The sequence below is a fragment of the Hippoglossus hippoglossus genome, chromosome 7 (genome assembly GCF_009819705.1).
Source record: "Hippoglossus hippoglossus isolate fHipHip1 chromosome 7, fHipHip1.pri, whole genome shotgun sequence".
NCBI classification, from domain to species: Eukaryota; Metazoa; Chordata; class Actinopteri; order Pleuronectiformes; family Pleuronectidae; genus Hippoglossus; species Hippoglossus hippoglossus.
The window spans coordinates 1,150,043-1,163,176 of NC_047157.1; the positions used below are offsets into that span (position 1 = coordinate 1,150,043).

Below are 13,134 nucleotides of genomic sequence, written 5' to 3' on the forward strand. Positions count from 1 at the left end.
GAATGAATAAACGCACAACATTGACATTTACTCTTATATTTATTTATTTCAGGAACCTTAATGTACGTAAAATAAAATATTATCTTTGACACAAAAGTGGACATTTTTTTGACCTACCCATAACGTCTCAGGGAAGGCTTTCAGAGGAGCTCAAGTCCTTTTCAGGGCAGCCGAGCTCCCCTTAGCTCCCCTGTAATTCGAACCCTAATACAGTTTCCTACTTTTCTGCAACAGGCCTTAGGACAAGTCTCCCAAAGAAGCACTTCTGAGCTCTTTTTAAGCGCTCAATAGAACATTTAAGACAAGTCTTTAAGAATTTTCAAAACACTTCCACTATTTTAGGTCAATCATAAAATATATTGTTTTGAAAAATGAATCAGTGATGAAGTTATAAACAAATCTCCAGCTCTGTTTTTGCTACATTGCAGTTTCCATAGAAAAAATATTTGCAACTCTTTTATAACCCCTATAGCAGCAGATACTAATCAAAAAAAGAAAAGAAAAAGAAAATTATATATACTAAAACCACCAGAATCTTATTGGTGTTTTTTCATCTTGGACCCGTTAAATGGACACACAACTGATGTTGAATTTTATACATTTTGTTGATTTAAAGGTTGCTGGCAGTACTCACTCAGAGCTGGCTGACTGGCCAAGAAAGGTTTGGATGACCAATGGTAACTCATATTTTACTATGAACAGGTAGCTTGACATGGCTGCGGAGGAGAAAAAACAGAACAAGTGAGAAAATTTGTGTCTATGTCTATAATTAGTATATATATATATATATTAATTCCCTCAAAATAATGATGTTCTGGAAAATGTGGTTCCTGTGGCAAAATGTTTTACCACCTCCTCCACCCAGACATGCGACATAAACATTTCATTTAGCACACCTATTTAAAATCTTACCTCCAATGTTATGTAATGTTATGATGACAGCTGCTAGAATCTTCCCTGAATGACCAAAAGCTCTGAGACCAAGCTGCTCGTAGGCTCTGATACCTGACACGTCAAGAAGAAAGTAGCATGTTAAATAAGTGTGGACATTCTGCCACTTTAACAAGATTACAATGTGTACTAGGTTTACTGTATATCATCATCATTAATACTACTATTAACTGATGCTTCTATCAATAAAAGCATCAGTACATCTATCAGCATCATGCACCCCCCCCCCCCCATTTTTCTTCGCTCCACCCAGCCAATCAAGGCAGATGGCCGCCCACATTTAGGCCCAATCCCATTTCACCCCTTGGCCCTACCCCTTGGCCCTACCCCTTCGTTTTGCACGTTCAGGTGTAGGCGTAGGCTGTCCCAATACCTGTTGGGATGGAGGGGTAGGGCCGAGGGGTAGGGCTCTAGACCCCTCCTAACGGAGATTTTTCAGACCCTCACTTCAAACGGAGGGGTACCCAGAATGCCTTGCGAATCACCGGCAAGCTGGGAGAGAGACCCACAAATGTAGTATTTTCTCCATTAATAAGGATTTAAAAATTACGATAATGATTGTAATATCTCAGTTTAATATCATTTCAATGCATTATGTTCACTTTTTTCACAACAACCTTAAAAAAAAAGATTGCGAGCGCTCTAGCGTTAGCATACTAGCGATCTTTTTTTGCATGATAATCCCGTATTCCGCATCGACTACTGATGACGTGACTAGTTTTCGCGATGACTACTGATGATGTAAGGGCTTCTTGAATGGCTGTCCCAATTCGTAGGGGAAGATTTCAACCACTACCCCTTGTGACTCCATTTCAAGGGGCAAGATAACCCTCGAAAACAAGGGGTAGGGCCAATGGGTGAAATGGGATTGGGCCTAATTCTTACTTGCTCATTGTGGGAACTGTTTGGTTTGTCTATAATAATGTAATGTCCTGACCTTACTAAATAAAGTGCCTTGAGATAATGTATGTTGTGATTTGGTGCTATACAAATAAAACTCAATTGAATTAAATATACAGAAGAGGTAAAGTGAAGAGACATTGACACTGGCCTTGTAAAACATTTTACTTCGGAAACTTCTCAGGTTTTTGACAGTATTTTCTATATGCAATGAAGCCTTACCCACAACTCCAGCACTGCATAGCAACAAATGGATGGAATAACATGAAAGACAAGCAATGCATGTCAACAGGATCCTGTAAAAGACATCAGATATTTTAGATAGTGTTATCATTGTCACTTCTTACATGGTGATTCATTTTAATATTGTTCTTGCACAGCTTTAAAGTCTTGGGTCTGAATTCTAAAAGCTACAGTCAGTAATTACACTGTGAAAACAATTGGATATATGTGCGTTAAGTTAAAAAACGACATTTCAGTTGTTCAACCAACATGACAAAAAGGCTGGAGCCAAGTTTAAACATGTTTTACGGAAATAGGTAATCATAGACAATTGGTTTTGCTCTTGTAATCTATTTTATCTCTGCAGCTCAGCATAGATTAGGTTTAGGTAAACTGGAGACTCTAAATGGACTAGCTGTGAATGTGAGTCTGAATGGTTGTTTGTCTCTGTATGTTGGCCTTGTGAGGGACTGGCCTCTACCCCGCCTCTCATCCAAGGTGGCTCCAGCAAACCCTTGTAACTCTTAAAAGATAAGCGGTATAGATAATGGATAAATGCATAATGTTTTTCATAGTAACGATTTATACATTATACAACATGGATTGCTGCTTTCGATTGCTGAACACAGTTAAAGCTGAGAACTTAGAATACAACAAAAACAAAAACTGTGAATGTAAAATAAACATTTATATCAACAGATGCTGATTCTCTATCACCCATCAACTTAAAATATCATATTAGTCTAATTCTCAGCCCTGTGTTAGATCCACTTTAGTATGAGCAAGTCACTGAACATGACAACAGTTATTCTCTTGAGGGCAAGTGAATGAGAGCTGAGGGCTTGTTAAGCCAGTGTTAATGTGAAGTGCTGGTGTATCCCTTGCAGCCTTCATTATACACCATTAGGATGTTCTATTGATTAGTCTGTTTGTCTAATATCTTTCATATTCGGGAGCCACTGAGGTACAAAACATCTCTGTGTGGGTGTGTGTATCAAATTCATTAGTGTTCTCTGTGTATGTATACCCCAGTACTCACAGGAAAAGGACTATGCCAGTGTTCGACATGGCATATGACAGACCCAGAATGCCACTGCCCATGATGGCATTACTCAGGTTGAAGACAGACATTGCAAAGGAGGTTTTACCCTCAAACTGAAAAATATGTTAGACTGGATTATTAATATCAAAGACACAAAAACATATATTTAATTTTTTTGGCTGCATATTAAATATTTCATCACAATGTATCCAAGTACAGTAAAATATCCAAGGCCATCATGTTCCCACATTTTTTCAGTTTAGTTATTCCTGCATTGTGTGTATGTGTCAGGTACTCGACATTTTCAAAAAACTCCTCAAGCACCACCTCTTAAGTCCAGTGCTTTCGTAGCAAATGACACAGACACATATAGCATACACTCTGCCTCTATTATACTCACATCTGTAAACTGACTTGGTGCATCGCTCTTGTGATGCAGGAACTTTGCTTTCTCTGGTGGAACTCTACAACATCTATCACAAATTAAAAAAAAGAAACACTTCTTCAACTTTAAAATAATAAATATACTTAATTAATTATTATTTCATAGTGATACAGAATAGTACGACATATGCAGGAAACATACCCTCCCTCCTTAGGCACATCAGCTTCATGGTGTTGATTACCTTTTGATAACTTCTGCAGTTCCATACTACAATTGACAGGTTCAGTAATTTTACCTTCAGATAGATAGAAATTTGCAACAGAATGGAAAGGTACTCTATTAATAGGTGATATCTGAAAAAGAATAAGCAAAACACACCACACAAGCACACACACCCAACTTCCTGCATCGCTAAACACATCCATTCAAATTCTTGTAAAGTGTAGAAAGTCATTAAAAACACTCAACATTGTGTACAGAAAATTATTTATTTAAATATTGACAAAACCTTTAAAATCACAAGTTTTGTTTTGAAATAAGAAGAAAATTACAGCTAAATTGATAGAAAGCTGTAGAACAGAATTTTCAGATCATTGGGTATGTAGGAGCTGTGTTGAAGTTTATTTATTTATAATTTATGTCATGCACCCTCCTCCATCCTCAGGGGATGATGGTGGTCACTAGTCTGTAAGTTTGGCAAGCATGATGCATGTAGGGGAAGGTGGTTGACAACAGATACTGTCATTGACCTCAGCCTTATCCTCAGCTGCAGCCTCAAACTCAAAAACTGACAAATGGACTTTGGACTTCTGCATTTCATTTTCTTACTATATGTATTTTGCAATTAATCACAACAGTGAAAAACTGAATACTCTTTTGAATCATTTTTGGTATGTTTGTAGTTGTTGTTGGTAACTGTCCTCTGGGCCAAACTACGAAGTAGGTTCAACATAGGCCGGATATCTTTCCGTAAGTCGTGGCTTGACTTAACCTAACAAACTAGGCTAAGTCGTCACACAACGCTGGTTATCAACTCACCCAGGCTTCTTACTCTAGATATGAGAGCCTGCACATAAAAGGGGCGGTGTTTACGGCACAGACTTGAACAAGTTTGACTGGCAGCAGAGACTCATATTTTCACAAATGAGGATCAAACTGTTGCGATGAAGAAAAATACGATGAGAACAAACACATTATCCAGACTAAAGGAAACACAGTTACAGCTACAATGAGCTTTAGTTTGACACACACTGTCTGCACTGACTCTGAGGACTCACACCATTGTCCTCTAACCCCGGGGACACAACAGAGGCAGAAGTGCCGCAAAGCGCCTCGAAAACCTGTGCGCCTCCTTTCCGCACCCATGTTAATCAATCGGGCTGTTCGCACCGGCAGCGAAACGCCGGGAGGCCCCGCGGCCAGCTCACGATCTACAGCGTTGGTTTTAGGGTCTGTTCTATTTTTTCCGCTCACCGCGAGCGAATTGGGGCAGACAGCACAGAAATCTGAAATCTCGCCTAGGGCTCCAACATTGCCAGGGCCGGCCCTACGTAGATCAATGCAGACAGTCTGTGGTACTGTGAGCACATTGCACCTACATGTCGGGTTGGTTATGTTCGGCTCCAGCAGTTGACAAAGGTAGAACCAATGCTGGGGCCTCTTTCTCAATTGTTGAATATGCTTGCTGATACTCCTCCCCAGCTTGGAGCAAAACAGCTCCCACTTCCCCTCTTCACTATGCCTCAGTCGATAATGCAATTCAATTGATAAAGATTGCAGGTCAAGGAGCTTGGCTTACAAGAGCAGACATTACCAACGCTTTCAAAATCAATCCCATACACCCTTTTCAGTGGAATCAGTGTGGCATCCGGTGGGATTAAAAAAATTATATTTACGGTGCTCCTGACTTTTGGGTGTAGAGTAGCCCGAGCATTCTTACCATTTCTTTGAAGCGCGTTGAAGAGTCAGAGTTCCTGCCAATTTCAGATTCCCTGTTAAATGTCCCTCTCCAAAATTAAACTTTGTGTATATATCACAAAGCAGCCGTTGCTCTACCCTCTCTGCCACCTGAACTTTGCTCGTGCATCATCCCTCAAGGGCGCTCCTTCAGCTCCCATTAATTGGACATGGCATCTTCTTGGCCAAATTTACACAATACCATATCGCTAGATGAAAGGCACCGATCCGACTTGCTCATCTGGTCTGGTCTACTGGATTACTAAATGGAGTCACTTTCTTCTATGAAGAGCTAGTGCATTCCTCTGGTCCCCTGAAGTTGTTCACAAATGCTGCCCATTGTGTGGGTTTTGTGAAGGGTTATCAAGGGCAGTGGTTCGCAAGCTGTTGGTACGGTGGCCCTGAGAGCTCAACGCACTGCAACTTAAGAAAACACATGCAAGTGGACAAAATACAAGCAAAGTAAGAAAACATCTTCATCAATTTGACAACACAACACAACACATTACAGAAACGCGCTGCAAATACAGAAACGCGCTGCAAATACAGAAAACGACAACGGAAGGGTTTCCAGGGGACACCTAAAAGTGATGGACACTTCTGCCACGGGAGCCACAAAAACGTCCAATAGGTCCAACAAATTCGGTTCCATAATATGGACAATACATTGCCTGGAGAAAAGGAAGAATGTGAATGCTAAATGCTGTAAATTACTCACAAACAGGGGCTTGCTTGTTAGTGCTGTTTATTCAGTTTAACAGGAAAAAACGGCATGTCTCTAGTTCAGACCGTTGAGGAGTCATGACGCTCTAAAGACAACATGATATTTGAGATTGTATACGGCCCAGTGGGTCTCAGAGGGTTAACAGGATACATCTGCAGTAATAAAATGTTCCAATATTACTGACGGACACCGACTTTAACAACTCCAAACTGTGGCAGCAACAACAACCGGACGTGTCCATTTGCAGCACTTTTCTGTATTTGCAGCACGTTTCTGTATTTGCAGCGCATTTCTGTAATTGTAGCGTGTTTATGTAATGTGTTGCGTTATGTTGTCAAATTGATGAAGATGTTTTCTTACTTTGCTTGTGTTTTGTCCACTTCCATGTGTTTTCTTAAGTTGCAGTGCGTTGAGCTCTCAGGGCCACCGTATGTTGGCCTCCCTCCTTCCCAAGTTGAAACTCATCATCGCTGTATTCTAGATCTTTCCTATTGCTGTACGCAAACACATCTTTGTTCTATGTGACATTTAAGCTGTAGTCAATATCCTCAATAAGGGGCTCTCTTCTTCTAAGTGTAACTGGTTGGTAACAAGGAAATGCACTTTTTCTTCTTGTGTGCGTCAGGTAAATAATTATTCAATCACCGTTGTGTCCGCATCTCACACCGGTGTTAAATAGAGTGAAGTTGCTCTCCTACCCCATTTCCGCTGCTGTTTCCGGGTTCAGGTATGTGGCGTGCTCCACAGTGCATTGTGTGGATTGTTGCAGGCTGTTAAATATCACTGTATTTCAGGCCCACGTTACCATTCCAGCCAGCCGGTCCAGGCTGATCGTGATAATAATGGCGAATCCTGTATCATGTTGGCTTCTGATAATGGTGGTGGACCACGACCGAGGTGGCAGCTGATGGTGGAGCCTGATGGCGGCAGTGGACAATGACTGTGGACTATAGTGGCATCCAATCTTGATGGTGGATCCTGATCGTGGTGGCTGCTGACCATAGACTATGATTACAACAAGACTGCTTGATATACAATATGTCTCCTCAGATACTCGACCATTACTGACAATAATCCATCAATTCATTGACCTTCCATTATGCTACAAAGTGTTTATTCTAATCAATGCTGCAAATACCCTTATCTTTCTGATGTTCTCCTTTACACTTGACATCTATTGCACTTCTGTCCGTCCTGGGAGAGGGATCCCTCACATGTGGCTCTCTCTGAGGTTTCTACCTTCTTTTTACCCTGATAAAAGGTTTTTTTTTAGTTTTTCCTTACTCTTGTTGAGGGTTAAGGGCAGAGGATGTCACACCTTGTTAAAGCCCTATGAGACAAATTGTGATTTGTGAATATGGGCTATACAAATAAAATTTGATTGATTGATTGATTAGAATGGACTGAGTGAAAAAGACCACAGAGTGACTGTTTTCATACTTTGAGGGTACCTACTGACCCCCTTCAAGTAATTATGGATAGTAAAAGCCCAGAAAATGTATTTTACACAATATGGGCCCTTTAAGATCTTCACAGTTGGCCATTCTCAACACTTCATTTCATGTATGGTCTTTGTTACCTTATGAATTGCTCACTGTATTTTCAATTTAGCCTTCAGATTTTAATTTCGGTTTGTCATTGCTGACTTAAACTTCTGTTCAGTTGACAGACCTTATTTCTTTTGGCTTTTTATTTAAAATTGGTTTCTTGGACTTTCATTTTCATTTTGGAAGTAATATAAGCATCTTTTCGACTTGCAATATGCACTTCCTTCAGATCTTCTCAGTTGGTCATTCTCTACACTTCTGTGTCTGCCTCCAGTCTGACCTGCTCTCACTTTTTGTTTTAATATTTCGTCAACTAAAATATATCTTTTCTCTTAGCTATTAGGCTGCAGCTATTTGTTTTTATTTATTTCAAAATAGGGTACTTCTTATTTATACATTTCCCACATATATGGGGAGGACTCAAATAGGCCTGCACAGTTCTGTGTTTAATTTCTTTCAAAGTAGGCCTTCATAAGGGTTTGGTGTTTTCCTTTGTTGTAACAGGTAAAAAAAGCAGTTTTCTTTATTGTTGTTTTATAATTTCATAAATGCAACAAACTATAGTTTTAATATATATAGTATAACTATTTATAAAACTTTATAAGCAGTGTTATCAAATATGTTTTGCGGCTCCAGACACATTTTATTTGTGGGAAGAGGCGGCAAAATGGCTCTTTTGATAGTAAAGGTTGCCTACCCCTGGTCTAGACCCTAAAAGGGATAAATATTCTACATTCTGCTTCGCCCCCTCTAATTCCATAGGGGTCTAAAACACAAAGATTTTTAATATTCACCATCACTTTCTCTGTTGTGCATGGCAATATGGTTTGTTCAACTATTTAATCCAAGTATCTCCAAGTGATTTAAAACGGATTACATCCAAGTCAAGGCTTTGGCAGATGAGTTACACTTAGATAGTTTTGAAAGTAAAACAGAGTGATTGACTGTGTCACTTACAATATATAACCAACACCACTTTTGTCAAGATAGCTTTTGATTTGCAAAAACGCAGTTTGCCGTTTCTGCTGAATGATGCTCTTGGAAACTAAATTGGGTGCAGAGTAAATTCACCTTCAGGCGAAGGTGCCATATTAAACAGCATACAGAGAGAGAAGACAGATGAGGAGTAAAATTCAATGACAGTAATGAAAGCAGTTCATTAGTTACATTTCACCCCATGTCAGTATCAAAGTAAACATCAAACAAATATCACTGGAGGAACTTTCAGTAGGGTTCATCAGAACCTGCAGGTTCACAGCAGTTTATCAAATCAGGTTTCCTGCATGGAATCTCCATGGACAGCATTTTTGTGTCTTGTATTTATTTAGTCATTAAAATCAATCAGTCAATCAATCAAATTTTATTTGTATAGCCCATATTCACACATCACAATTTGTCTCATAGGGCTTTAACAAGGTGTGACATCCTCTGCCCTTAACCCTCAACAAGAGTAAGGAAAAACTACTAAAAAACCCTTTTAACAGGGAAAAAAGAACGTAGAAACCTCAGAGAGAGCCACATGTGAGGGATCCCTCTCCCAGGACGGACTATACATATTTAAGAAAAAAGGACTGCCATTCAAAAAAATTACATTTCCAGGTGTCCTATTCAGCTGAATTTGCATTTGAGTTTGTACAGTGCTCTTTCCTAATAAAAATAATATGATAGGCTAACAAACCTATCCTTAGCCATAATATGTCATAGATTCAAATTCTGCTTGGTGGGCCAAAATATTTAAAAACTCCACTGAAATACAACAAAGCTCTATTGATAAGAGGTTAATGTGAAACCAAGTCTGCTCCAGTTCATGTCCATTCCATATAGGCCTCAGAAATGACAGACAGAGAGATAACAGCTGAGAATGAACTCCCTGCACAAACATGACTGAGCGTTGACATTATGTACAGTACTTATCACGTGGTTTTGTAAATACTGTCTCAATGGAGAGGGACATTTTACTTTAAATAAAATCCATTTAACCATGGTAAAATAAAAGTAATTTAAATAAATATTTGTAATGAAATCACCCAGGCCATTTCAGGGCAATCTGAACATCACAACAAAGACTAGTATGTACGTTATATCATTGTCTTTACCCTCGAAATAAGTTATATGCAACAATTCTCATTCAGATCAAGATCAGGATCTGTCTGTCCATTCAAAGGCTATGTGTCAGTAGTGGTCTTACTGGAAACTATTTAGCCTGATTGGGGCTCTAAATTCATAACTGAATGTACTCCATGTCTAATTTGTTGAACTTTGATGAATGATGCATATCTGTTTTTAGCAAACATGACAGATGATTATTAGACATGATTGAATTGTTGTTTTAACCTACAATGCATCTAACACCTTTGTTGTTAGTAATAGTCTCTGAAAGGAAAGGAAATAAAAGTCAAAGTCTAACTTTACTGGACACTATCTGATTTATTGTGATGCAGGTACACCCGCCCATCCTGAGCACCAATCACACTCAAGAGTTTCTTGCTTTTTGCAATGCTTTTTAACCAAAGACCCTTTCACAGCCATAAAAAGAAACTTATATTTATGACATTATCATAGATTATGAGATTTATATATATATCCAAACATCATATTTTTCAAGTGAACTGGAAATGAAAGAAAAGAGGAGTTTGGATAACCTCACTCACAGAGATTTCCTTCTCTGCTCAGGTTGCAGTATAGCTTTACATAGAAAATAGATGTTGGCTGCTATATGAAATGTTTATCAAGACTCACAGTATCAGCTGACACAAATATTAACCACAACACTAGCAACATTTTTTGTTTGTGTTATTTCTTAGTTTATGACACATCAAAACGAAATGAGTGCATTACAGCATTCCCACACACACATATGTTCCACTCACTTCCTATTCCAAAAATAATTTAACATGAAATATTTCTACATCAAGACTTGTCATTTATCATTTCAAGTTTATATTGTTAAAAAGAAAATTACTGCTACCAAATTTGTTAACAAAAGTTAACGTAACATCTATAATTCAACTTTTATTATATTAGGCAGTATCAAAACATTAAATGACTAGGGTCAAGATCTGACCAAAATTAGTTGGTGTCTTGAACAAAGTTCTGCTCCTCTCCCACAGTCAAACACTTATCCTGAGGAGACCTTCTCAAAGATTCAGCCCACGTGTTAGCATAGTAGCTCCAACTCAGCCAGAAGAATGGAGTGACTTACCTCCAGAAACAGGCCAAGGTGACTCTTTGAAACAGAGGGAGAACCTGTGTGTTTGTCGTCCTTGTGTCAGAGCTGTAGTTTGGGTAGGGTAGATAACTACCACTTGTTTTTGAAGCCCAGCAGCAAAGCACGGAGTGTCTCAGGAACAGGTGGGGGAGAGGTGAGTAAATGTGGGAGCAAGCAGTGAGCAGGAGAGCTACTTAAAACAACAGTTTCAAGGTTCTTGTGATGTCACATGTAAACAAACTCCTCTTCCTTTCCAAAAAAAACAAGTTACGTGTGACTTTCTCTCACAGTTGTCAGGTGATCAGTACAGGGTTGCATAAGAGCCTGGCTGCTGGTGGGCAGTACATTAGGAGTGAACTGGAAAAAGCTCACTATGTTACATCACTTTCCACAGAGAGGTACAATATATGAACTCAGCTCTGTCCATCAAGGTCATTCCCCAAATGCACTGGGTCCTGCAGCTGAACTGAGCTCTTTGAAACTACAGATGGTCAAGCATACACACATTCCCATGGTTATTTGAATGTATTACCTCCACACTTGAACATTTTGTCAGCTGAGTGTGTGTGCTGATTCATTCCATTAAAGGTCCAGTGTATAAGATTTATGTGAAAGGGATGTATGGGCAGAAATTGAATACAAAATAATCCTAGTGATGTTCTCACTGGTGTTTCATCTAAATTGTATGAATTGTTGTTTTCTCAACCCTAGAATGGGCCTTTATATCTAAATACTTTATATTTACATAAGGAGTGGGTCATCTCTACGGAGGCCACCATGTTTTCTACAGTCGTCCAAACTGGACAAACTAAACACCTTTTAAGTTTTTATGACAACTGAAGGCTACAACAGGTTCTCTTTCATGTTTGGAAGGGGAGGGTGAAGCGAGGGGTATTCAGCTGCAACATGAAACTTTACCACTAGAAGTCACTAAATTCTACACACTGAACCTTTAAGTAAATATGTGTTCACTTAATTTGTGTGTGTGTGTGTTTGTGTGTTGTTGCAGAGGTTGTGTTCATTTGTATTAGATTGTTGTGTGGAATTCTCCCTCTGTTAATGTTTGATTTAAATAATTTAATGGGACTGGGGGGCAGACACAGTCTCTATGGGGTTGTGGTTGTGTGACTGATCTAAAGGGAGCGCAGAGAAGTGTGTAGGACTGCAGCTCTGCCTCCTGGTCCCAACTCTGGGTTGTCAATTTGGGTTTATAAACTGAGTTATATTCCTAGATAAAAGAGCTGCTCCATCCCAAGTGGGATGAACACTCTCCTCACGAGACCAGGTTTCCTCCAAAAAGTTAGCCAGTTGTCTACAAAGCCCACCAGTGTTGTGCCAGTTCACACTTGTTCACACTTCACAACTAGTTCATAGTTCAGTTCATACAGATGAAAATGAACTAGTTCATGTTCATAGTAACTTTTTTAAAATTTTGAACAACTAAATTAGTTTCGTTTTTTTAATGGAATGGTTATGATTTAGATAAAAACTTATGATCATGTATTTAGTTATTAATCGATGGTGTCAGATCATGAATCCTGATCCTCCGGTCACTTTAACACTGACTCCTGGTTGTGCTCATCATGTCTCGTATTATACTGAGCGCACACAATGTTAATGACTAGTTTTTCATTATATTTAAATGCAACCTCATAAACTCTGGAGCGAATCAAACAAACACTAAGTTATCTTCATGTACTGATCAGGTCTTGATAACTTGTGATGAGTGTTTATTAATTAAAGTGAGAGCAGGTCAGCAGGAGAGTGGAGGGAGGACACAGCAAACTCCAGCTCGGTAAAAACCAACCTTTTGATCATTGTGCAGGTGTGGACCGTCGTGGAAATTCAGTATTTTCACTTTTTGTTGCCACTGTTCTTCAACAAAGTCATTTACCGACTGCTTCATGTTAATGGGCTCTGCTCCTCCTATCTCACTGTTTGTGTCGCTGAGCAAGTGAGTGGGGGGGGGACCTCCCAGGAGTCTGGGAACACACACACACACATTTTCACTCGCTCCTGGTATTTCACATGATGGCCTATACTCTCGCTGGAGTGAACGCCACTCACATTCATCATTTGTAAACTGATTTGTTCAGTTTAGCATCCCCCCAAAATAATAACGTGTTAATTGAACACTGTTTATTGAACACATTCATGCACAACACCAAGCCAGCGGTTAAATGACACCATATGCGGCTA

At 39.3% G+C, this 13,134-nt stretch overlaps 1 protein-coding gene across 1 annotated transcript in view; it reads right to left on the bottom strand.

Moving 5' to 3' along the window:
• LOC117765138 (sodium-coupled neutral amino acid transporter 3-like) overlaps positions 1-11,146 on the bottom strand; it is a 35,509-nt gene extending 24,363 nt beyond the window's left edge. Inside the window, exons 1-7 of the mRNA XM_034591449.1 lie at positions 10,930-11,146; positions 3,702-3,795; positions 3,516-3,588; positions 3,113-3,228; positions 2,074-2,147; positions 913-1,005; positions 635-716 (exon numbers count right to left, since the gene is read on the bottom strand). Coding sequence (XP_034447340.1) covers positions 635-716; positions 913-1,005; positions 2,074-2,147; positions 3,113-3,228; positions 3,516-3,588; positions 3,702-3,766 — 503 coding nt within the window. The 5' untranslated portion in view covers positions 3,767-3,795; positions 10,930-11,146. The remainder of the gene's footprint in view (positions 1-634; positions 717-912; positions 1,006-2,073; positions 2,148-3,112; positions 3,229-3,515; positions 3,589-3,701; positions 3,796-10,929) is intronic.
• Positions 11,147-13,134: the final 1,988 nt, after the last annotated feature.